Source organism: Ceratotherium simum, chromosome 2 (genome assembly GCF_057802395.1).
Source record: "Ceratotherium simum simum isolate JZ-2026a chromosome 2, ASM5780239v1, whole genome shotgun sequence".
Classification (NCBI taxonomy): Eukaryota; Metazoa; Chordata; class Mammalia; order Perissodactyla; family Rhinocerotidae; genus Ceratotherium; species Ceratotherium simum.
Genome location: NC_141901.1, coordinates 71,617,900 through 71,643,080, shown reverse-complemented (window position 1 = coordinate 71,643,080; position 25,181 = coordinate 71,617,900). Strand labels below are relative to the sequence as shown.

The 25,181-nt window shown below is 36.3% G+C and overlaps 1 protein-coding gene across 9 annotated transcripts in view; it reads right to left on the bottom strand.

The window, feature by feature from the left end:
* The window catches only part of EVI5 (ecotropic viral integration site 5), a 241,607-nt gene that overhangs the window by 149,831 nt on the left and 66,595 nt on the right, over nt 1-25,181 (bottom strand). For all 9 annotated transcript variants that reach the window (XM_087447490.1, XM_087447458.1, XM_087447460.1 and 6 more), the window contains exons 3-9: nt 19,490-19,679; nt 18,617-18,841; nt 17,468-17,542; nt 12,048-12,173; nt 10,448-10,591; nt 9,349-9,438; nt 9,147-9,244 (exon numbers count right to left, since the gene is read on the bottom strand). In XM_087447490.1, the coding sequence (XP_087303616.1) occupies nt 9,147-9,244; nt 9,349-9,438; nt 10,448-10,591; nt 12,048-12,173; nt 17,468-17,542; nt 18,617-18,841; nt 19,490-19,679 (948 nt within the window). The remainder of the gene's footprint in view (nt 1-9,146; nt 9,245-9,348; nt 9,439-10,447; nt 10,592-12,047; nt 12,174-17,467; nt 17,543-18,616; nt 18,842-19,489; nt 19,680-25,181) is intronic.

The following is a 25,181-nucleotide window of genomic DNA, read 5'->3' as shown; positions in this document are numbered from 1 at the left end:
CCCCTCAGGTGTAGAATATAAGTCTGGCCCCTGAGGAGGCCAATAATGTCCAAGAGAACATATGAAAATGTTCTGTATCTGTGCTGTCCAATATAGTAGCCACTAGCCACATGTAAGTGACTAATGAGTATTTGCATTGTGGCTAATATAACTGACGAAATGAATCTTTAATTGTATTTAATTTTAAAAGCCACAAGCAGGTAGTGGCTGCCATAAAGGACAGCAAAGCTTTAAATACTCCTAGCTCCCCCACCATGTTTCAGACCTCATTGCCCACCATACTCCTATTTACCTATGCTATAGTCACACTGGCTTTTGCTGTTTCTTAAACATAATCAACCATATTCTTGCCTCGGTCATTACATTTACTGTTCTTTCAGCTTGGAATGCACTTTCCCCAGCTAATCACATGGCTCCCTCTCTCACTTCTCTCAGGTGTCTGCTCAAATGGCACCTTATCAGTCTGTGTGCCCTATCCTTGAGTGCTCTATCGAAAAAAGCACCCCATCATTCTATGTCCTTCATTCTGCTTTATTTTTCCTTCATGGCACTTTGACTGATGGACATTATACTGTATATTTGTTCTCTGTCAGTCTTTTGCATTTCTGTAAGTTCCACACAGGAAGGCTTCCTGTTGTAGTCATCATTTAATCCCAGCAATTAGGAATATAAGTTCTTTGAAATGATACTCCGTTGCCATCTCCATCAGAAAACAACCTGAATCTTCATTCTTTGCCATCCTCTTATCCAACTAGGTCAGTGGTCTTCTGATTTTTCTCCTCATGTACCTGCTAAAAGAATGTTTCCCCTTATACATTATAAAGACTTCTAAAAAAATATTTTTACCTGACGTATACATAGTTGCAAAGGATGTAATTTATACGTGCTTTAAAATTCTTCCACTAAAACTTTAAATGAGATTTATCTCATTTAATTTATGGATAATGTCTTATAACCTAAGTAGCAAAGGCTGTCATTGCTATTGAACCAATGAGTCAAATTATATTTAATTTCTGTCATTAAAGTCTGTCTTCATTTGAACTCAAATAAATATATGTTAATACTTGCCCCCATGATCACCATTCTACTTTTCAATTCTAACTGTAAGAAAGATAAGGCAGCCTTGCCAAGTATTTGTCAGCTGTATAAAATAAGCTGCTCCATGAGATTTTTCTTGCTTTGTTCTCTCAGGGGACACTCCCTCTGGAACAAGGCATTCTGAAATTGCCCCCTTTTGTTTGGTACCCCAGTGATTTTGATGTCCCAAAGTAATGTACCATAGTAAGATTTGGAATGTGACAGGTTTGTATTCCTTTTATAAAGTGGCAGAAGGCAGTCTGTGAAAGGGGAGGTGGAAAGGAGAACCAAGCTAGCTCTACCATATGAATGTCATAGGCAGATAAATGTGAGGAAAGAATACAGATGAAAACTGAAAATCTAGCTACCATGCTCTGAACATTTTCCTGACCCCCAGCAGACTATGTAAAGACATAGGTTAGGCATCTCTTACATGTTACATTAATAACCTGTTACATTGGCATCCATCAGACTGTAATTGTTATTAAGCTATTTACTTCTTTGTTTTGTCACCCCCACAACCCACAGGAACTTTGAACCTTCTTCAGAGCCAGGTCCAGGTCTAAGTTTGTTGCATATTCCAAGAGTGGTACTTAGTAGAAATGGATGAGACTCATCTTTTAATACTGAAAGGATTACTAATCAGGATATACATAAACAACTACTAACAACTAAGAAGTAGCTAATGCAGTAAGAAGTAGACAGCGCAATAAAAAAGGAAGGGAAAAAAAGAAGAAAAACATGAGGCCAATCAACATATGAAAAGATGCTTACTCTTATTAATAATTATGGAAATGCAAATTAAGTCCAAAGTGAGATACCATTTCATACTCAATAGATTGGCAAAAATTAAAAATAACTAAGTGCTCATGACGAAGTAGAACAATGAGAACTCATACATTACTGGGTGAGATTATGTTATAGTAGCACTTTGGCAAAACTTCGTAATGTTGAACATGGCCTACCCTGCAGCCTAACAATCCCACTCCTAAATATTTATCACAGAAAAATTCTCACACAAATATTCAAAATATTTTAATAGCATAACATCAAACTAACCTGGAATGTGTGAAATGGCCATCAGGAAAATGGATAAATTATGGCAGATTCACCCAATAGAATGAAAATTAATGAACTACAGCAACACAAAAAATCTAAGAAATGTACCATCATAACATCAATCAATAACATCAAGTCACAGATGACTATAATACAGCATGATTCAATTTTCATAACACTCAAAAATAAGCATAACTAGGGGCCGGCCCAGTGGTGCAAGCGGTTAAGTGGGCGTGCTCCACTGTGGCGGCCCGGGGTTCGCCAGTTCAGATCCCGGGCGGGCACCGACACACCGCTTGGCAAGCCATGCTGTGGTGGCGTCCCATATAAAGTGGAGGAAGATGGGCACGGGTGTTAGCCCAGGGCCAGTCTTCCTCAGCAAAAAAACAGGAGGATTGGCAGATGTTAGCACAGGGCTGATCTTCCTCACAAAAAATAAATAAATAAATAAGCATAACTACTTACCTATGTAGTAAGACTATATTTAAAAGCAAGAGAATGAATGATGAATCCAAAATTCAAGATAATGATTACCTCTTGCAGAGGGGCACTTAGGCATGTGATGGGTTCATAAGTATTTGTTTTATTATTATGCTTCATAACTTAAAAACACGTTATATATATATATTTTTGTGTTTATCAAACATGTTATAAATACTTTTGTGTGTATTTGACAAAAGTTTAAAAAAATAAAGAGACAAAGTTAAAAAATGAAGTGATAACCCACATTCAAAATTAATATATCAAGTATAATTAGGAATAAAAACCATCTATTAGATTTGCAACTGGGAAACAATTATTTGTTAACATCTCAACTGCTACCACCCTAAGTTTCTAATGTTCTCTAGTCTAGATCATTTCAATAGTTTACTAACTCCTCTCCCTGAATCTACCCTGACCCTACCTGCTTTACTGTCTATTCCCCACACAGCAACCAATGTGGTTTTGTTAAAACGTAAGCCCTTCCTCTGCTCTTCCTCAAAATAAAAGCAAAAGTCTATCCCAAGGGCTAAAAAGCCCCATTACCTCTCCATCTCATACTCCTACCTCTCTCCTCTTGGCCTACTCTACTCCAGCCATCCTGGCCACAATGGTGTTCGTCAAATATGCCAAGCACATTTCTGCTTCCAGGCCTTTGCACTGCTTGTCCTCTAAGTCTGGAAAGCTCTTTGAGTTATCTGCATGGCCTGCCTCTTACTTCTATTAGGTCTCTGCTTAAATGCTACCTTTTAAGAAAGGCCTTTGCAGCCCCATGGCTTAGCGGTTAAGTGTGCGCGCTCCGCTGCTGGCAGCCTGGGTTTGGATCCTGGGCGCGCACTGACGCACCTCTTCTCTGGCCACGCTGAGGCCACGTCCCACGTACAGCAAGTAGAAGGATGTGCAACTATGACATACAACTATCTACTGGGGCTTTGGGGGAAAAAAAAAAAGAGGAGGAAGACTGGCAATAGATGTTAGCTCAGGGCCGGTCTTCCTCAGCAAAAAGAGGAGGATTAGCATGGATGTTAGCTCAGGGCTGATCTTCCTCAAAAAAAAAAAAAAAAAAAAAAGGCCTTTGCCCACCACCGGACTTAAAAAAAACATAGCACCCGCCTATGTTACTTTCTCGTCTCCTTACATAGACTGTCTTCTTCATAGTTCTCATCCTCATCACCACCTGACATGTAATTCTGTTTAATTTCTCCCTCACCACACACACAGTAGAACATAAGCTTCATGAGAGCAGGGATTTTGTCTATTTTGTTCAATATTTTATTTTCAGCACCTAGAACAATGTCAGCATGTATTTCCTACCTCTGTTCATTGAAAGATCCTAAAAGCCATGACACCCTAAATAATAGTGAGGACCCCTCACACCAGATTTTGGTTTCTAAATACTACTCCTCACTAAAAGGAACCAAGTCTTGGGGGCCAGCCTGGTGGCATAGTGGTTGGGTTCACGCGTTTCACTTCAGCAGCCTGGGGTTCACCGGTTCGGATCCTGGGGGCAGACCTACTCACCGCTCACCAAGCCATGCTGAGGTGGTGTCCCATATAGAGCAACTAGAAAGATGTACAACTATGACATACTACTATCTACTGGGGCTTTGGGGAGAAAAAAGGAGAAAGACTGGCAACAGACGTTAGCTCAGGGCCCATCTTCCTCGAAAAAAAAAGGAACCAAGTCTAGGGCAGAAAATGTACATAATGAGGTTGGGACATCTTTTGTACCTGAAAACAAGAGAGTGTTTAGGGACTAACAGGGTCATGTTAAAAAGACACAGGAACCATCCTAAAAGGGCTCCTGCAGCCAAAAGGAACAACAAAAATAATGACTATCTTAGATTAAAGTATACTGAATATAATTCCATAAGCCTTTAATAATACCCCTGCTAAAAAAAGAATAATTTAAAACATCATTTCTATTAACTCCTTTCTCTGGAAATTGGTAAATAAAAGGAAATAATGAAGCATTTATTTCTGTTTCCAGTAGGGTGAAGTTAGTTCTAGTTAATGAAGAAACAATTAATGAAGACAGCCAACTAATAAATGTATTAGAAAATTGTGATTTTGCTATCCCAAATGAAATAATGTAAACAAGAAAAGTATCATTACCAAATGGATACTAAAGCTATTTGGTGCGAGGTCATGATGAACTAGATATTCTCATGGTGCCAAAGTATCAACTTATAGATTACTCACTAGTTGCAAAGGGGAAAACATAACTTTATAATAAAAAAAATCTGACTGTCATTACCTTAATCCATCACGGCATCATCAATCATGGTATCACTAATAATTGTGAGACAGATAGACATTATGCATTTATTTAGAAGAACATGAGGTACACAATATCACCTATTAAGTATTCTTGCCAAAAATGTTTGCACTTAATCAAGCCTTTAAATTTAGCTCCCAGTTTACAGAAAACACAAGGGATAGGGAAGTCAAATAAGATCATAAGGAAATAATCAGACAAATCCTTAAGATTAGATATTTTCCATACAACTGACTTGCTCTCTTCAACAAGTCAGCATATTAAAAAGAGAGTTTGGAGTAGGCAGTGCTGATCTAAATTAAATGAAATATAAGAGAGAGAACAATGAATGAAATGCAATCAATAATAAAAGACGTTTTTGGCACAACGGGGGAAATCTGAACACAGACTGGTATTAGGCATGGAATTATAGTTAAGTGGTAAAAGCAATGTGGTAGGAGAGGCAAATATTATAGAGATGAATACTGAAGTTATTAGGTGAAATGTCATGATTTATATAATTGACTTTGAAATATCTAAGAATACAGGAAGTAAATATGACAAAATAGTAACTGTTAAATCTAGACGATAAGCATATGGATACTTATTATTCTATTCTATTTTTCTGTATCTTTGAAAACTGTCACAATTAGAAAAAAAATCAGATGAAATATGATCTGGAGCTAATGTCTATAAACTATTCTTTCCTTCACAGTTAAGCTTCATAAAAGGAGAATGGAATGCTATGTTGAGGAAGGTTTTGTTTTTGTTGCTTTTTTTCTTTATTTTTTTCTTTATTTTATTTTTATTTTATTTTTTTTGTGAGGAAGATCAGCCCTGAGCTAACATCCACGCCAATCCTCCTCTTTTTGCTGAGGAAGACTGGCCCTGGGCTAACTAACATCCATGCCCATCTTCCTCCACTTCATATGGGACACCGCCACAGCATGGCCTGACAAGCGGTGCGTCAGTGCGCACCTGGGATCCAAACCCGGGCTGCCAGCAGTGGAGCGTTCGCACTTAACCACTATGCCACAGGGCAGGCCCCACTTTTTTTTTTTATTGAGGTAACATTACTTTATAATGTTATAGAAATTTCAGGTGTACATCATTATATTTCAATTTCTGTGTAGACTACACCATGTTCACCATCCAAAGACTAATTAATATCCGTCACCATACACATGTGCCCTATTTACCCCTTTTGCCCTTTTTCCTCCCCCTTTCCCCTCTGGTAACCAACAATCTTATCTCTGTATCTATATGTCTATTTGTTTTTGTTGCTTTTAAGTCAGAACTCAAAAATACCTTCGTATATTAAAGAAAATGAACGACAGAAAGAGGGGTTGAAGATAAAAGACAGAAGGAACAATTAATGGAGCAAGGACATCAAAGAGATGGGAATGAATAACATTCTTTACTTTGATTTACCATTATAAAGGAATAGAAACACTGTATTCTGAAAAGGGAAAAAAGAAATATGGCTAAGTCTGTAAACTGGAACTGACAGGAAAAAAAGTTCAAGAAGTTTAAAAATGATGGCTGATGAATTAAGAAGTAAGGTAATCTGCTGAAAAGTTAGATATGGCAAAATGGGGATGGGATCCTGGGAAAAATGGTAAGGTTTGAAATAACCACTGTGAGGAAAGAGAGAACTAATCAAGGCCAATAAATATATTCGTGGAGTGGCACTGGAGACACAACTTACTGCTAGCAATCTCGCTAACAATGCAGTTTTCTATAACACTTGGCTATGTGAATACAGGATACAAAAAGTCAGAGGAGGTATACTTATTCAGATCAGAGGAAGGCTATTAGACATCAGACTAGGAATCTTGATAAAGTAGAGCACAGATAATACAAGTAAGGGAGTGAAAGTACTAGAGGGTCAGACATTTGATAAGTAAATAAGATAACCGAAATTTCAGAAAACAGATTATACTGGTGACACATAAGATCTAAAAGAATTAGTTATGCTGTTCTCTATAAGTCTTTTTTAGAGTAAAATAAATTCTCTTTTTTGGCTAGTGTGGTTTTTTTTTTCCCCCAAAGCCCCAGTAGATAGTTGTATGTCATAGTTGCACATTCTTCTAGTTGCTGTATGTGGGACATGGCCTCAGCATGGCCGGAGAAGCGGCGCGTTGGTGTGCACCCCGGATCCGAACCCGGGGCCGTCAGCAGCAGAGCGCGCGCACTTAACCGCTAAGCCACGGGGCCAGCTAGTGTGATTTAAATGTGGTTTTACCAAGAGGCGGAAATTGAGATGGCTCCTTGAGGTTTTATTTTTTTTTCCCCCCAAAGCCCCAGTAGATACTTGTATGTCATAGCTGCACATCCTTCTAGTTGCTGTATGTGGGACACGGCCTCAGCATGGCCAGAGAAGCAGTGCGTCAGTGCGCGCCCGGGATCCGAACCCGGGTCTCCAGTAGCAGAGCGCATGCACTTAACTGCTAAGCCATGGGGCCGGCCCTCCTTGAGGTTTTATTAATTGTAGAACAGACCAGTTTTTTGGTCTATAATGTCTCAACATGATGGTGTAATGTGACTGGTTATTAGAAATTTCACAAGTAATTTATTATTAATAACAGTTGAAGCTCATAAATTGGCTTGTTTTTACAAATTAGAGCTAACTAATTTTAATAACATAATTCTCACTCATATTCTAACACATTTTCTGGAGTAGGAACTTCCATGGGAGTATGTCACACATGTTAGCATACTGTACTGCTATCATTTTAAAGCATCTTGTACCACAGAAACTAGCGTCAGGAATGCTAACTATGATCTCAGGCTAAAATTTACATAAGTACTGGAAGTTAGAAGAATAAGAGCTGTTATTCTTAATTAACACCTTTACCATATTTCAAAAATTAATCTTTATGTGTCAAAACTGCTTATCTTATACATCTGACAAGGGGTTGATCTCCATAATATATAAAGAACTCACATAACTGAACAACAACAAAACAAACAACCCGATCAAAAAATGGGCAGAGGAAATGAACAGACACTTCTCCAAAGAAGATATACAGATGGCCAATAGGCACATGAAAAGATGTTCAACATCACTAATCATCAGGGAAATGCAAATCAAAACAACACTAAGATATCACCTCACGCCCATTAGAATGGCTATAATCACCAAGACAAAAAACAACAAATGTTGGAGAGGATGTGGAGAAACAGGAACCCTCATACACAGCTGGTGGGAATGCAAACTGGTGCAGCTTCTATGGAAAATGGTATGGAGATTCCTCAAAGAATTAAAAATAGAGATGCCCTATAATCCAGCTATCCCACTACTGGGAATCTATCCAACGAACCTGAAATCAACAATCCAAAGAGGCTTATGCACCCCTATGTTCACTGCAGCATTATTCACTATAGCCAAGAAGTGGAAGCAACCTAAGTGTCCCTCGACTGATGATTGGATCAAGAAGATGTGGTATGTACATACAATGGAATACCACTCAGCCATAAAAAAAGACAAAATCGTCCCATTTGCAACCACATGAATGGGCCTGGAGGGTATTATGTTAAGTGAAATAAGCCAGAAAGAGAAAGACAAACACTGTATGATCTCACTCATATGTGGAATATAAACCAACACATGGACAGAGAAAACTGTATTGTGGTTACCAGGGGCAATGGGGGTGGGGGATGGGCACAAGGGGTGAAGGGAGACATATACATGGTGATGGACAAACAAAAATGTACAACCCAAAATTTCACAATGTTAAAAACTATTAAAACATCAATAAAAAAAACTGCTTATCTTAAACTTTTATGAAATACATACTAAGAAAATCTTCATTAGAAAGAAATACACAATAAATAAAAATTTAAATTCCCAATCCATACTTCATGCCTATCTTGCTGGTTATACTAATCTTGAACTTAAGTGACATTCTGGGGTCAAATGAGAGAAAAAGAATGTCAGTGAATTGAACCACACCATAAAAGTGGTTTTTAAAATAATAGCACACTCACATATATATACTTACCAGGTTCCTAATTCTAGTCAATGTGGAATGGGAAAGGGGAGTTTTAAGGTAATCCACAATGGTCCCATGCACGATTATTAAGAGCAGTATGCAATTCCAACATTAAATTTACATTATATTGAAACCAATACCACCAAATAAAATACTACAGTTCTATAAACTGAGAAGGAAAACTGCACTAATCACTAGAATGTTTTGCCACTTCTATTCAATTTCCTATATGCTTCAACAAACCCCCATGCCTAAAAAGCAAAATATAAAATACTTACTTTTTCATTTTTTTTGAATTATATTTGACTTGGTAAGCTGCCTGTATTAATTTGTCTGGACCACCGTCAAACTGATGTGGAATGACCTTCTGAAAGTGCTAGATATAATAAAAGAAAAATGTAAGAACTACTTAATGTTGTTTATTATTAACTAATTAACAGTAAAATCTAAACACATTCAGGAAATCACGAACTGACTTACCTGTAACATCCCTTCCATGTCGAGTTGCATCAGTTCTGCCTGATTCATTTGAAGAAGCGCTAATCCTACTCGAAACACTATTTCTAAACCCTGAGGAAACAAATTATATAAAGCAAAATTTGTCTTACTCTTCCATCAACAAAAACTAATCATTCAAAAGAATACTAAGGTAAACATTTAGGGATCTAAAGGAGAGGTTGGCAAACGTTTTCTGCAAAGTCAGCTAGCAAGTATTTTAGGCTTTATGGTCACTGTCACAAATACTCAACCCTGCCATTGTAGCCCAAAAGCAGACATAAATAACTCATCAACAAATGGGCATGGCTGTGCTCCAAGAAAACTGTATTTACAAAAACAAGTTTTGAAGGGCAGATTTGGCACGCAGAACCAGGATGAATCAACACACAAATCACAGTTCGCTGGTTCCAGACTAAACTAATTTTGCTAAGTGAAACAAATTGATATTCCCAAGATGTAATTAATAACAATTAACACTGGGTTTGATTAAGATGTAATTAATAACAATTAATAATACTTTCACACGCTATCTACCATTCACCACCTATCCTTACTTTCCTGTCTTATCACCCAAAATACAGAAGACAAAGGATCACTACTACATGTCAATGACAACTTAAAGGACAACCTGCAGTGTGTTCATGGAATAGAAGGAACTTAATTATACTTATTAATTCTTGCTCTTTGGGTAACAGATGCATTGCAACAATATTAACTGTAAGGTAAATTTTATCTCTCACTAATTCAACCAGGAGGTGACACAGAGGTTTAAGAGTGTGGGCTCCAGATTCTGATTGCCTACATGTGAATCCTGGTTACTATATCATTTTTGTGCTGTGTGTCCATAGATAAGCTACTTAACCTTTCTCTAAGACTCAGCTTCCTCATCTATCATCTATCAAACGGGGAAACTAACAGTACTTGATAGGGTTGTTACAGGTTTAAATGACAGTATCCATACAACCAGTTTAGCATGGGACACATGGGTCTCCCTTATTGTTCTCTTCATTGCCCTGCTCTAATTAACCCAATGATTTCTTTGCTTAGCTCTTGCTCCTAATCTGCCCATTCACTGGCTTACCTCAGACATAAAGATATCAAATATCCTTGTCGCAATTGGTAGTGGAAAAGTTGTAAGAAAGATAGTCAGAAACCAGGATGATGCATACATTGAGGTATGAAAACTCTGAGACTGAAAATGTGCAAAGAGTTCTGGAAGATGTTCCTAAAGAGAAGAAAAGTATTAGTTAAAACATAATAAAATTGAGTATTTTAAAGCAGATCATTGAATATACACTAGATTAGCCTATATCAAACACAAAGATAAAATCAGGCATCATAAGAAAAGTTAAGACCTAGAAATTGATACATACAGGATAGTGGTTACTATCTGGGAAGGGAAGAAGGGGAAAAGGATGTAGAGTTGGAACTTTGACCATATCTATAACATTTGATTCATTAATAAAAAGAAAAATTGAAACAAATGAGTAAAACTTTTATATTTGTTTAATCTTGTTGGTGAGTATACGAGGGTCTAATTTATTTTCTATACTCTTCTATAATATTTTTAAAAATTTTTTAAAAAGGCAAGAAATGCTATGTTGAAATACTTTCAGGTGCAATCTACCATTGATCACCTATCCTTACCTTCCTACCGTCTCATCCAAAATACAGATGCTTCAGCAACTCTAGTAACTCAAAACATAAATGACACATTAACTGATAATAAACCAAGAGAGTTTAAGGTTGACAAAAACAAGCTTACTATTTCAGAAAAAAAAAATTTAACTAAGAATAATCTCAAGACCTACTTGTCTTTTTCTTTAAAATGTAAAAATATTTTGTATATCTCCTTCCTCCAACCACACATAGACAAGTTAGAGGATTTTAAAATTCCTGTGGGTAAGGCTGCCAGGGAAAAATGACACTCATAAAAATGGCTCTCATGCCATCTGAATCATTAACCTATATTCTTAAATTCTGTTTATCTAACTGAAATTTAAGTAAATGAGCACATTTACACCATTGTATCACAAGACAATATAGTAAACTTATTTTTATGTATAAAATGTATAAATGAAATTCAGAAAATTAAAATATTTCAAAGGTATTTTTCACTTGATTTTGATTCCTCTTTCTTTACCCTCACATAGTCACTAGACTCTGAGTCTTAAACTGGCAACATAAAAGGATAGAAACATTATTTTTAAAAAAGATTACAGCCTCACAAAAAAGTGAGATAAAAAGGGAAAGGCAGAGGAGAGGACTGAAAGAGAAAGAAGAGATAGTCTCAAAGGAAATGAACTGACGTCAGTGTCATAATGTCATGGGCTCCTGTAAGAGAGCGTAGTCTACATAACAATAATAGGATATAATAGGGCATAATAAGGAAACTCACGCATTTGGGCAATGGGGTTATGATACATTTCGCACGAATGCTTTAGGTTTGAATATGAAAATTGCAGCCACATTCCAGACTACTCGATCTACTGCAGAGAGTGCCAACTGGGAAGTAGGTCTAAACTGTGTGTTAATGGACCAACAAATGACCATGTGATTAAAACACTGATTTTTTTCAATTGCTTTAACACTTTTAATGCTAAATTTATTTACTTGTCACTCAAACTAAGATGGCAACAAATATAAAGGCAATATGCCTTTTGTTAACACTACACTTTTACCTGTATCATGCATTCAAACTGGTACATACAAAGGCCCAACTCTGCCATACTTGGTTTAAAAAGTTCACGAAGTCTATAATCTTGCATTAATTTAACAAATACACAGAAAGCTTCTTCTTCTGGCATCTACATTAGGAGAAAAAAAAAACAACATAGGTTAACGTTCTGAGATACACAAATAAGCTCCAATATATTTAAACTAAGTACCCACGCAACTATAAATATTGTTTCAAGTGGCCATGTGATGCAATGTTAAGAGTAATGGACTAGAAATCAGAAGGTTCTAATCTCCCATTCTATCACCGAGAATGAGAAGTTAGACAAATCTTACAACCTATGAGACCAACTGCCTCACTTGCCTAATTCATTAATTCAACCAACAAATATTCATTTAGAGCCAGATACTCCCCTCTCTCTAGGTATATACCAGTGAACAAAGTAAACACAATCTCTACCCTCAAGGAGCTTGAACTTTCTAAGAGGGAGAGACAGACAATATATGGAATAAATCAATTAATATTTATGTCAGATGTTGATGAGTGCTATGGAAATAAAAAAACAAAGTAGGGTAACAGGGAGTGTTGCAGAGATACACTGCTATTTATGTAGGTAGGTCAGGGAAAGTCCCTTGATAAAGGAACATTTGAGCAGAATACTGAAGAAAGTAAGGGAGCAACTGAGGAAACAGTCCTGTGAGAATAATACAAAGGCCTTGAAATGGAATTAAGATTGGCAGCTCAAGGAACAGCGTATAGGAGATTACTAAATTAGAAGTAATGTTTTAAGTATAGGTTAGGTTATGGACGAGAAATAACAGAGAATAAAATTACATAGGGCTTTAGAGGCCACTGTAAGGATCTGGACTGTTCCCATCTCATCGGGAAGGTTTTCGAAGGTTCTGAGCAGAAGTGATACGATATGGTGTAAGTGTTAAAAGAATTTGTAAAATAAGTTTTCAAAGAATCTATAATTGGGGTTTAAAGGTATCAATTTTGCATTTTATGTGTAACTCACTAGAACATTGTATCAAATAAGATAATGAATGTAAAAGCTCTGTAAAGAACTAAACAGATTTTCAGAATATTTAGGCAAATAGCACTTATCCAAATTAAGTTGTCTTTCTCAAAATAATAAAATTTTGTAATGCTTATTCACTCACATTATACCAGTGTGTTTCAAAAGAGGAAACTTCAAAGGATCTCTAGGCATTCTTCTTACTGAAGACTGCTTCTAACCACAGTACATTTTTCCTGGCCTTGACACAGCCACGGGCAGGAGCCAAGAGTTACTCCTTCCTTTCTCCCAACACACACAGCCACAGTTCTGCTTTAGAGATGATCCTTATTAATTCTATCAAGTCCTATAGCCCCACTGATTTATGTCCGTCACTATAAGAAGCCCAATATCCCAGAACTCTCATCCCATGTGGTTCTACTGCTCCCCTAATCTAACCCATTTCCAACCTTCCCTAAACCTTTCCACAGCACTTTCTGGAACTCATAATATGCCATCAACAAAATATCCTACCTACATCCTCAATCTCATTACCAAATGTTCTTTCACCTTCCTCCTCTAACTGAAATCTGGCTCTCCCCTAAGGTGGCTGTTTTCTCTCCCATAGCACTGGAAGAGGCCAGGGAGTAGAGGAGTATATGTCCCTCCTTGGACCTCACTGCCTCATTGCTATTGCATTAACTCCCCCTTCTCTCTGAAACACATGCCAACAGACAGTACCCATTACTCCTCTTTTTTGTAGCATCCACAAATCCTACTCATTTTCATAAGGGTCAATTCCCTGGCCTAGCAGATCTCTGTCTGTCTTTCCTCCAATGATCCCGGCAGGCAGTTATTAGCTTACGCTCTAGAGCTACACCGCCTAAGGTTCAAATTCCACTTAATAGCTATGTGACCTTTGGCAAATTATTTAACCTCTCTTGTTGCTCAGTTTCACCATCTATTAAATGGGTAAAATAAAAGTACTTACTTCACAGGGTTGCAATGAAGATTAATACATATAAAGTATTTATAATTATCTGACCTTGCAGGTCTATCACTCATTTATACCACACTACCTTTTTTCTGTTCCCAACTCTCTCTTGTGCTCACTTTGTTGCTTACCATTATATTTATTCACTTACTTAAATCCACAATTACTTTGTCTTTCTCTCACTCAGCTATAATTCCAACTATAAAACTCCACCCTTAGATAAATCCAACTCTACGACTATATTTAGGCAGAAGTGGCTGGGTAAAAACAAAAACACTTAACCACGCTGGCTGGTCTCACTTTGAATTCAGGACCACTCATCTCAGTGGATCTTTAATGCTGTCTAGTATACTTTATTTCCCTAATTCAATCACTCTCATTCTCCTACACCATTTCAAACTCTTCTCTGTCCTCAAGCTTCCAAGACCTCCTCCTTACTCAGGTCTTAGCTAATGACCTTGGTTTGGTATTTCAATTTAAAAAAATAGAAGCAATTAGAAGAAAATTTTCCCATTCTCATACCGCCACATCTACCATCCTACCTGCATCTGCACCCATTTTATAGCCTCTAGTCTTTCTCTTCTATCTATTGGCCTCGACCATTTTGCCCCATTCCTGTCTCATATTTCCAACTGCCCACTTAACATCTCCACTAGGATGTTCAACAGACATTTCAAACACACTTCTAATTTCCTACCCTGCCATTCCTCACCCCAAACTTCCACTCAAAAATCGTGAGTCATGACTGACTCCTTCCTCTTTTACTCCACATCTAAGCTGTCAATAACCTCCTACTGGCTTTACATTCAAATTGTTTCAAGACTCAACCACTTCTGACCATAAACACCTAGTCCAAACTACTGTCAAGAGAGTAGTCCACTGTCTGAACAATTGCAAGAGCCTCCTCACTGGTCACTCTGCTGCCTCCTTGTACTTCCTCCCCAATACTCTCTTCTCCATACAGCCTGGAACTGCCAGAGTGATCCTTTCAAAGCATGAATTAGATCATTTCCCTCCACTGCTCAAAACACTCTAGTGGCTTCCAATATCCTCAGTAAAAGCCAAAATCCTTCAAGGTCCTACATGACACGACCTCAAACTCCAAACTCATCTCTCACCACTACCTTTCCCCTTCCACTTCTTCCCCTACCCCTCACTCCAGTCACAATGGGAAGGAAGCAATTAATCTCCCTTTTTTGTCTTATAAGAATGTCTTTTCTTCCCAACATTTCAAAAAAAGTTCCATTCTCTCTTTCCTCTGCAATAGTATTGGTATGGGAACTGGGAGAGGGTTTAAAAAATGGCGATATTTTAAAAAATAAGTTGAAGTGATTGTATAAAAAACCAAAAGGAGGTAGAAAAAATATTATCACTGGGTCCTTCTCAAAAAGACTGAAACGATGGTCACAAAATGAGAAAGTGTGACATCAAATAAAATATAAACATGACAAACATTCACCATGTTACTTTATAGTCATTCCTTTCTATTAGAAAGAATTCTGCACACGAGTGTTAGAGCAATGTGCTGCTGCATACTTTATGACACTGAGTTAATAAGAATCCTTGTCTTTTGCAAAGGTCTAATGCGGACAACATCTACCTAATTTTACAGGAGTACTAAGATATACACAAAACATATATCCAGTACTTTTAATTATTTTAACACAACATGTGCTAAATAAGCTGAACTTGCAAAATTTTTTTATCCAATTCTCTGAGCTATATTTCTAAGCTAACACATGGGAGGCAATATAGCACTGGGTATAAGAGAATAAGCTTTAGAAACAAAGAGAAGGGCTTCTAAATCTGGTGGCACCACACTTTCTAACTTGTGGCCCTGGGTTATCAAATAATTATTGTTATGGTAGTGTATCAGCTGCCACTGACAATAACAGTTAAGTAAATCAATCACTGAATCAAAGTGAGTATCACTACCAGCACTGCCTGCAGCGTCTTGAAGGAAAGAGTGATGGCCCTTTAGGATTCCTAGAGAGCTAGGTCAGCTGTTGTGAGATTCATACCTCAAATAAGGAAAAACTGCTCTTTAGATGCTCAATAGAAATAACCACTGAAAGCTTATTTTGAAGCTAACATGGAAGTAAAAGAAATAGAACTGTGACAAAAATCACTGGATTGATAATACGGATGTTTCACTATGAAAGGTCTACCAACACTAACCAATTACAAATTAGGAAAATTCTAATTTTGCAAAACAGCTATACCTCAACATTAACAAACTTAGTTTTCTTCTTTATTATTTATAACCTAATGTCACCTAGAAATGGACAAATATCCTGCAGTAATAACTGAGAGCAGTTCTTATGTTATAAAACAAAGTAAAAATCAGTCATTTTTATTATAGACCAGTGTCTCTGACATGAGGTTTTTGCTACTCAGAAAAGAAGTGTGTATATTCCTGACAGTTACAGAGCTTTAAAACTCAGGTAAACTGTTGGGAAACTGAAGCAAAGCATGGGGAATCAGTTTCTGATTCCTACCCTGTTTTTATCTACCAAGATATGTGATCTTGGGCAAGTCACTGAACTTTCATTGCATGTCTACTATACACCAAACACTATTACATATATGTTCTCATATAACCCTCACAATGAATCTGAAAGTAGAGAGCATTACCTAATTAAGGCTCAGAGAGAGAGGTTAAATAATCTAGCCCAAGGTCATAGAACTCAGTTCAGAACTGAGATGCAAACACCAGCCTATTATAAAACAAATCGTTATCTCCAAGGTTTCCTTTCAGACTACATTTTAGTGCAAGACTAAATATAGAGCATGATGGACTTTTAAAAAAAATTTCAACAAGGCTGAATAGATAATACCATATGCCATTTCCCTTCAAAGCTATGACTGACTGTCCTATCCTTGACTTCTGAAAACACCCCACCCAAACCCTCTCCAAAATAAGTCATTGCCAATGGAAACACATGTTATATCCCGGGGGCAGTAAAAGTGACTTGAGTACCTCTGTTTTAGAGTATATAACAAGATACACTTAACAAGCCCTTAGCTCCATGACAAACAAAATTCCTGTATAAACTTCTAAAGACGTTGTACAACATAAATAAGATTTTCATTCCAACACCTGAATCATGTCCTTCTTGGCTGGGAAAGATTACTCCTCATTAAATACTGACATATAAATTAAGATTTAAAAGCAGATAGAGGCTTTCCTAGGATATTATGGTCCAAATGTAGATACCAAGAAGTTGAAATTTCATTTAGTGGCAGGATATTACTGTATGTTATTTTTAACACTTTTAATATTTTAAAGTGCAAACTAAATATTCCTATTTAAATTATGCCTAGCAGAAAATACCCAATATCCACTTATACTTAATAACAACAAGGAAGATTTTTAAATTCTCCAATCCAACTTTAATAAAGAATTGGACATTTAATACTTGTACTAACTTACCTGCATAAGCAACAATCCAACTATAAAAGCACTTCCTTGACAGTAACCAACCTCACGATCCACTAAAGAATATGCCTAAAAAGTAAAAAATTTTCAAGAGACTTTAACATGTGATATTATATCTTCCTTCCCTAAAAACCTAAAAATGTTGAGAAGGTGGATTACAGACCATCCAGTTTTTAGAAAAGCTCTTGCTTACTTATTGTAGATGTTATCCTATAAGTATTTTTTTTTATTTTTTGTGAGGAAGACCAGCCCTGAGCTAACATTCAATGCCAATCCTCCTCTTTTTTGCTGAAGAAGACTGGCCCTGGGCTAACATCCGTGCCCATCTCCCACTACTTTATATGGGATGCCGCCACAGCATGGCTTAACAAGCAGTGCATTGGTGCACGCCCGGGATCCGAACTGGGGAACCCTGGGCTGCCGCAGTGGAGCGTGCGCACTTAACCGCTTGCGCCACCGGGCCGGCCCCTATCCTATAAGTATTTAAAAAGCAAATGATTTATTACATAAAATTTTCTTTTGACAATTTCCCAATTAGAAACTGACAGCTTCTAAGGACAAGAAAATAAAGGAATTTGTAATCAGGAAAGGGACAGGGTTTAAAAATCATTTAAAATGTATATCTGATAAAGATAAAACCAGAGTAGGACTAAGGTAAAGCATTGGCAAAGTTGAAATGATTTAACAAGAAATCAATATTTCACCGAGGGAGCCAGAAGGGAAAGGAACTATGGGAAGGGAAAAGGCAATATTGAAGAAAAAATTACAACAGCACACACACTTTTAAGGGGTAAGAGCTCTTAACAATGCTAGCCATAGCTAGCAGAAATATCTGCTCCCTACTATGAAACTCACAGGAGGTGAAATATTTATTTTCATAGAGAATCTCTCTCCGATATAGTGATTTATAGATTATTTGATTTGGCCTAACTAATACCAGCCAATGTGATGAATTTTCTAACAAGTTCTCCAAACCAGACAGTAATGTAGCATCAGAATTAAAGCAGAAATTATGCTAAAGCCAAATTTATTGCCAAAGCAACTGATTACTAGGGTGAGAGTTCATGTTTCACTGGGGGAAATATATAATTTCAACCTTCTGAAAATTCATTTCCTTTCAAAAAATGAATAAACAGAACTTACCTTCATTACATTAAATAAAACCTCCTGCCCAAGGCTATCTTTTTCCTTAAAAAAATTATGTTCAGGATAAGTTCTAGCAATGTCCCTTCGGATCAATTTTTCACAAGGTGAAGTCATTTTCAGGAGTTCTGAATACTGATCCTTAATTGGCATACTCTGTGCACTGCACAAAAGTTGCCAAACTATTGCTCTGAAGTGGTGGGGTATCCCTTTACGAACAAGTTCCTAAAAATAAAAATAAAAGTACAACAAAATTTTAATAACGAAATATTTAAGTCTCTTACCTTGAAAGCCAAAGAAGACTTATTGGGGGTTTGAGCGGAACAGAAGACTTTACCACATTTATAATTCACACAGCTATTTATAACAATACTAGGGAACCTTTTAACCACGGCTAAGATCTAGCCCTTGGGTGTATCCTGTTCTAGGCAGGGAGGATACAATGCCATGGATAAATTCTTGTCAGTTCACTCAGAGCATGGCCTCTACAGGTGTTAAGGACTTGATGATCTGCAGAGCTGTCAATGATAGCACAGTAACCATCATCTTTCAAAGGGCTGTTTTAGGCAAAAAAAAAAAAGTAAAATACTAATAATTCAAGGATGTAGGATGCCACAACTTCATTTCTGAACCTATAAAATGAGAGAATTAAATTTCTAAAATAATTTTCAGCTATATATTTCTACAATTAAAAGACCTCTATAACAACTGATATTTACAAATCAAAACTTCTCTGGGCAAGAACATATAAAGCAGACCTCTTTATTATAGCACTTGGAAAGCACTAAAATCTGATTTGTTTTTATCCTCTATTAACCCATGCCAGATGCCCTCTGGGATACGAGGAAGAACTTCAACAGAGAATATGAATACCTTAACTTGCTTCTCCTTCTTTTTGCGCACATCTTCCCATTCATTAACAATTCTTCCCCAAAGAATCCAAGAATCTTCTTCAAGGTGACTGAGGTTGCTAGAGGCCGATGAACTTGATACAAGGGAGGAGCCACTGTTTCTTCTTGACCCATTCACAGATCTTAAAGACTTACTATCCGTCTCTAACAATCTAAAACATAATTAAAAACTGCTCAAGATCACAGTGATACTGGAAGAAGCAATGATGATACTTAGAGCTTCACTAAAGCAATTTAGCCATGGTTTAAAAATATGCATAATTTCAATAATATTTGGTTGGCATCTATAAAATTACTCCTGTATTTTCTTCATCTAAACATAGCAATTTCAAATTTTGAAATAGTAAATTTTGTTAAATATTTTAGTGCTATTAGTCCCATCATAATTTCCCTTCATCTCCACTAAAAATTCAAATTAGGAGAAATCTTCTGGTGAGAAAATGGTTGGGAAGGCTTCAAGAAAAAAGAAACTGTAGTTGGGAGAGGTATAACAAATTCTATGGAAGAATTAAACCTGTCATGTTAACAATATATCCAGGGCTAAAAAAGTAAGGCAGAGCCACACAAATTAACCAAATCCTTTGTCTTTTTTCATTTTGCTTCACCCATGCATACCTAATCTAACCAAACAAAAAGTATTTTTATCTGGTCCATGCAGTGCGTTAAAAAACTGAACAATTACTAATATTGAAATTGGAAGAATTCATTTATTTGTTTATATACACATACATTTATATTTATTTACAACTCTTAATTCTCTTGAAAAATAAAAAGATAGAGCGAATTCAGGCCCATATTCCTGCACCGGAACAAAAAGCATATGTGTAGCAGAGTAGTGGCTTCTCCCCTTAGATGAGGAAGGACTATAATCCACTCAGTATCCATAATCCCTACTATCTCCCCAAAACTCAAGACAACTACCAGCTCTTATTTATCTTCAGGCTTGCACTGTTAAACTGAGACCTTTCCCTCTTAAGACCCTGCTGGCCTTTGAGTTTGCAATCCTGTTTTAGGCCTCTTCCTTATCCGTAGAAAGATAGGTTAAGGTAATTTCAGAGATCCATTCGATGACTCATCACAACAGCAAATCCATTATTTCTTTCATATATACACAGGCTATAAAGAAAGGTTGGAAAATGTGGCTCTATCATTATAAAGATGTAAATGGTATGTCATTCAAATAAGGGTCCTAAAACATTATTTGTGTGTTTAACATGGCTACTACTTACTTCCAGTAACTCCTTCAGAAAATCATCTGCTTCGAGTACAAGAAATGCTCCCAATACTAATTTACAATATATAAAAACTAATAAAGAAAAAAAACATATGGGTCAAACCCTATTTAGCAGATTACAGAAACACCCTTTGCAAGCCAGATTTATATCTTACTCATCTTTATATCCCTTTATATCATCTTACTCACCTTTATATATCATTTAGCTCAGTCCAAAGTACATTTAACATTGACTGAATTGAAATAAAACCAAAATCCCCATATTAAAAAAACTCTTTAAATGCCAGATAAGTCATATTCAGTAACACAATAATATAAATTGAACAAATTCTATCCTTATTCATGGGATAATTTAATACATTTTAATGGCTATAATAATTTAAATAAAATGTCCCAAATATTGCTAGAAACAGAAAAATTTATAAAATAGCCAAATAAAGGGTCAACTATTTGCTATAAATATTCTTTATTAGAAAAAATAATGATGATGTTTTACTTTACATATTGTTTTTTCCATAGATATTATTTCAGTAAGTCCATAATATATCTTATGGAAAAATTAGTGCACGTATGTAAGTAATTTTATGTATGATACTAAACCCCAAGAATTCTAAACGGAATAGAGAAACAAACTTTACTGAAATAACCTGAACCTAAGCTCTTCATTTCACTTATTCAGTGAATGCTTGCTTTATGTCAAATAATTAAACTGCATCACTGACATCAATAGACAGACAAGCAGTTAAAAAGAAAATAATGGTATTTCCTAAGCTAAACATAAGTTTAAGATATAATGGAAGTACAGATGAAAAAGTACCTAAACAGAAGGCTTTTAGAGAGTCAGAAAGGTCTCAGAGATTGCCAAGTTGCAACTTTTAGGATAAGCAGGAATGCCAAGTGAATTCACAGGTAGGTTAAGAGAAAAAGGTTAAGTAGTTCACCTTCAGAGGACATTGAAGTAACATATACAAATGTACAAAACTGTGAGAAACATTTACAAATGAAATATTCCAAGTAAAGACCTGACATTATTTAAAGATATTGTCCCTACCTTAATTCACATGATATACAATAATGACTCAAAATGCACAAGAGGCCTGAATATAAAAACTAAAACTATAAAACTCCTTCAAGAAAACAGGAAAAAGTCTTCACAACCTTGGAGTAGGCAAAATTGGTTAAGGGGATACAAGGAAACACTAACCATAAAAAAAAACTGATTAGGAAATAAACTGAGACTTTATCAGACTTTAAAAGCTCTGTTCTTCAAAAGATACCACTAAGAAAATGAAAAGGTAAGCAATAGACTAAGAAAAAATATTCTCAACATACGTATCTGACAAAACATTGGTATCCTGAATATATGAAGAACTCCTAAAAATCAATAATTAAGAAGGCAAACAACACATTTTTTAAAATAAGAGATATAAACTGACATTTTCCAAAACAGGATAATCAAGGGCCAATAAGCAATTGAAAAATGTTCAACATCTTTAATTATCAAGGAAATACAAGTTAAAACCACACTACGTACACATTAGAATGGCTAAAATTCTAAAGATGGACCATACCAAGTGTTGTCCAGGATGGGAGCAACTGTAACTCTCATATATTGATGTCAGGAGTATATAATAATTCAACCACTTTGAAGAACTGTTTGGTGATTCTTTATAAAGTTACATATATTTTCATAGGACCCAGCAAGAGAAATGAAAACATATGTCCACAAAAAGACTTGCAGTTGAAAGTTCATAGAAGCTTTATTCATAATAGCCAAAACCCAGAAACAACTCAAATATTCAGAAAGATAATCAAATTACAATGTATTTACTCATTGTGATACAACTCACCAATAAAAAGAAACAAACTGCTCATACATACATTAACATGGATGAATCTTACAAATATTGCGAAGAGGAAAGAAGCCAGATGCAAAAGAGTACATACTATATGATTCCACTTATATGAAGTTCAAGAAAAGCATAATATGGAAGAAAATATAGGAGTAAATCCTCATGACGTCAGGTTAAGTAAACCCTTCTTAAACATGATACCAAGAGCACAAATGACAAAATAAAAAAATATATAAATTGGACTTCATCAAAATTAAAAATGTTTTGTATCTCACTGGATGACAACAAAAAAGTAAAAAGAAAACCCACAGAATGGGAAAAATTATTTACAACCCATGACACTTATATATAGAATATATAAAGAACTCTTACTACTCAATAATAAAAAGACAAACAACCCAATTACAAAATGGGCAAAGATTCAGAATAGACATTTCTCCAAAGAAGATATTATAGTAATTGTTTGGGGGCACCATGATGCGGTTTCTTTTTGGTGTGATGAAAATGTTCTAAAATTAATTCCAGTGATGGTTGCACAACTCTGAATATATGAAAAACTACTGAATTGTACACTGAAATGAGCAAATTGCATGGTACATTAATTATAGCTCAATAAAGCTGTTATATTAAAAAAGAACAGGCGAAATATATCTATGGCAATAAAAATCAGAAGAGAGGTTTCATGGGGGTAGGGTTGCTAGAAAGGGCACAAGGGAATTTGCTGGGGTTATGGGAATTTTCCAAGATGATAGAAATCATCTATGTCTTAATAGGCATGTGGGTTATACACAGGTATATATATTTGTCAAAACTCAAACTGTACACTTAAGAACTATGCATTTCTCTGATTACAAATTATACATTACCTTTATAATAATTTATTAAAAATATTGTCTCTGGTTAATGACACCAGGGGCAGTAAGAATTAGGTGAGAAACTACTGCTTATTACTGGAAGCCCTTCAGAACTTTTTTTAAAACCATGACTATTATTTTGTAAAGAACTGGTTTCTTTTGTTTGTTTGGTTTTTGTCTGTTTTGTTGGCGAGGAAGATTAGCTCTGAGTTAACATCTGTTGCCAATCCTCCTCTTTTTGCTGAGGAAGATTGGCCCTGGGATAACATCTGTGCCCATCTTCCTCTACTTTATATGTGGGACACCTGCCACAGCATGGCAGGATAAGTGGTGCATGGGTCCACACTCGGGATCCAAACCCACAAACCCCAGTAAGCTGAAGCAGAGCGTGCGAACTCAACCACTACACCACCAGGCCGGCCCCTGTAAAGAACTGTATCTGATACATTGAGTGCATCTACTTTGTAAAGAAAGGAAGGTATGAACATTACTTCATTTCTTCCTTTTCAAATTTGTTGGTCATTCTAGCAAATTTTAGAATTTTCTAAAGAAAAACTTCAGAATTTTTTTTCAATGCTATATGTATAATGAAGAAGTCCTTCTGTCTGAGACAGGTGGAACATTTTCCAGAAGAAGTAATACTTGAATTGATACTATCAAGTCTCTCCCCACTGAGCTACTCAGTCATGGTATGCAGGAAAACAATTTACATATTCATTAAGAATATGTAGACGTTATAGAATGTGTAGTTAGAATCATATATTTTTATTCTTTATTGCTAACAGTGGTGATGAAACAACTCAGGAAGACTCCTAAACAGGTTGTCACCCAGTTTCAATATAATTAAAATATTCTGACATGGCAGTGGAGGGCGCACACTGCCTGAAAATGTCAACAATTTCCAGAGACTTGAGCCTGGCAACTGGGAAAATGGTAATACAGCGTTACTCATAGGTCCACGGGCTATTGAGAAGTCTATTCAAAGTTTATTCACTTATTTTCCTTTTCCTAGAGCACATGAGTTCACTGCCTTGCATGGATTTATTGCAAAAACGGAAACTACCTTCCTGCCCCATCAGAATTTCCTTATGACTAAAATAAGAAGAAATTTACCAGATTAAAGGAGAAGAACACTGGCCCAGCAGGAATATTGTATGCTATAATCCAAGGTTTTTCCCATAGGTTTGTGTGGCCTCCTGGCCATTTCTTATCTGCCCCTGCTATAACAGTAATTCACAAGCCCAAAATTATTCATCCTCCCAGAATGCTGTCAGACTAAGACATCCCAGGTTGGATCTCTATTAACTGGGGAATACATAATCCTCAGTCTGGTAACTAAGCAACTCCAAGTTCTGTTAGAGTAGCTCCAGCTCTAAGGGCAGCAATCAAAATGGCTACAGCCCCATATTATCTGAAGTGGGAGTGCTAAAGCCAATTATCAGTTGGATTTCAAATAGTATCAAGGAGGAAGAAAGTCTAGGATTGCTTGCTTCCAGAAACTTAGAAGACTTGGCAAAGAGAAAGCATTTCTAGTTCCCTAATGAACAGGACTAGGGACTAAATTGAGAACAAGGGAATATGACAACACAGAGAATAATTCAGGTTTTATCTTAGACAGATTACCTTCACCATATCTTTGCTACTGAGAACTGAAACTTCTCTTCACCAAGGGCCACCTATCTAAGGAAAATGCAGAGTGTGCACTTTATGATG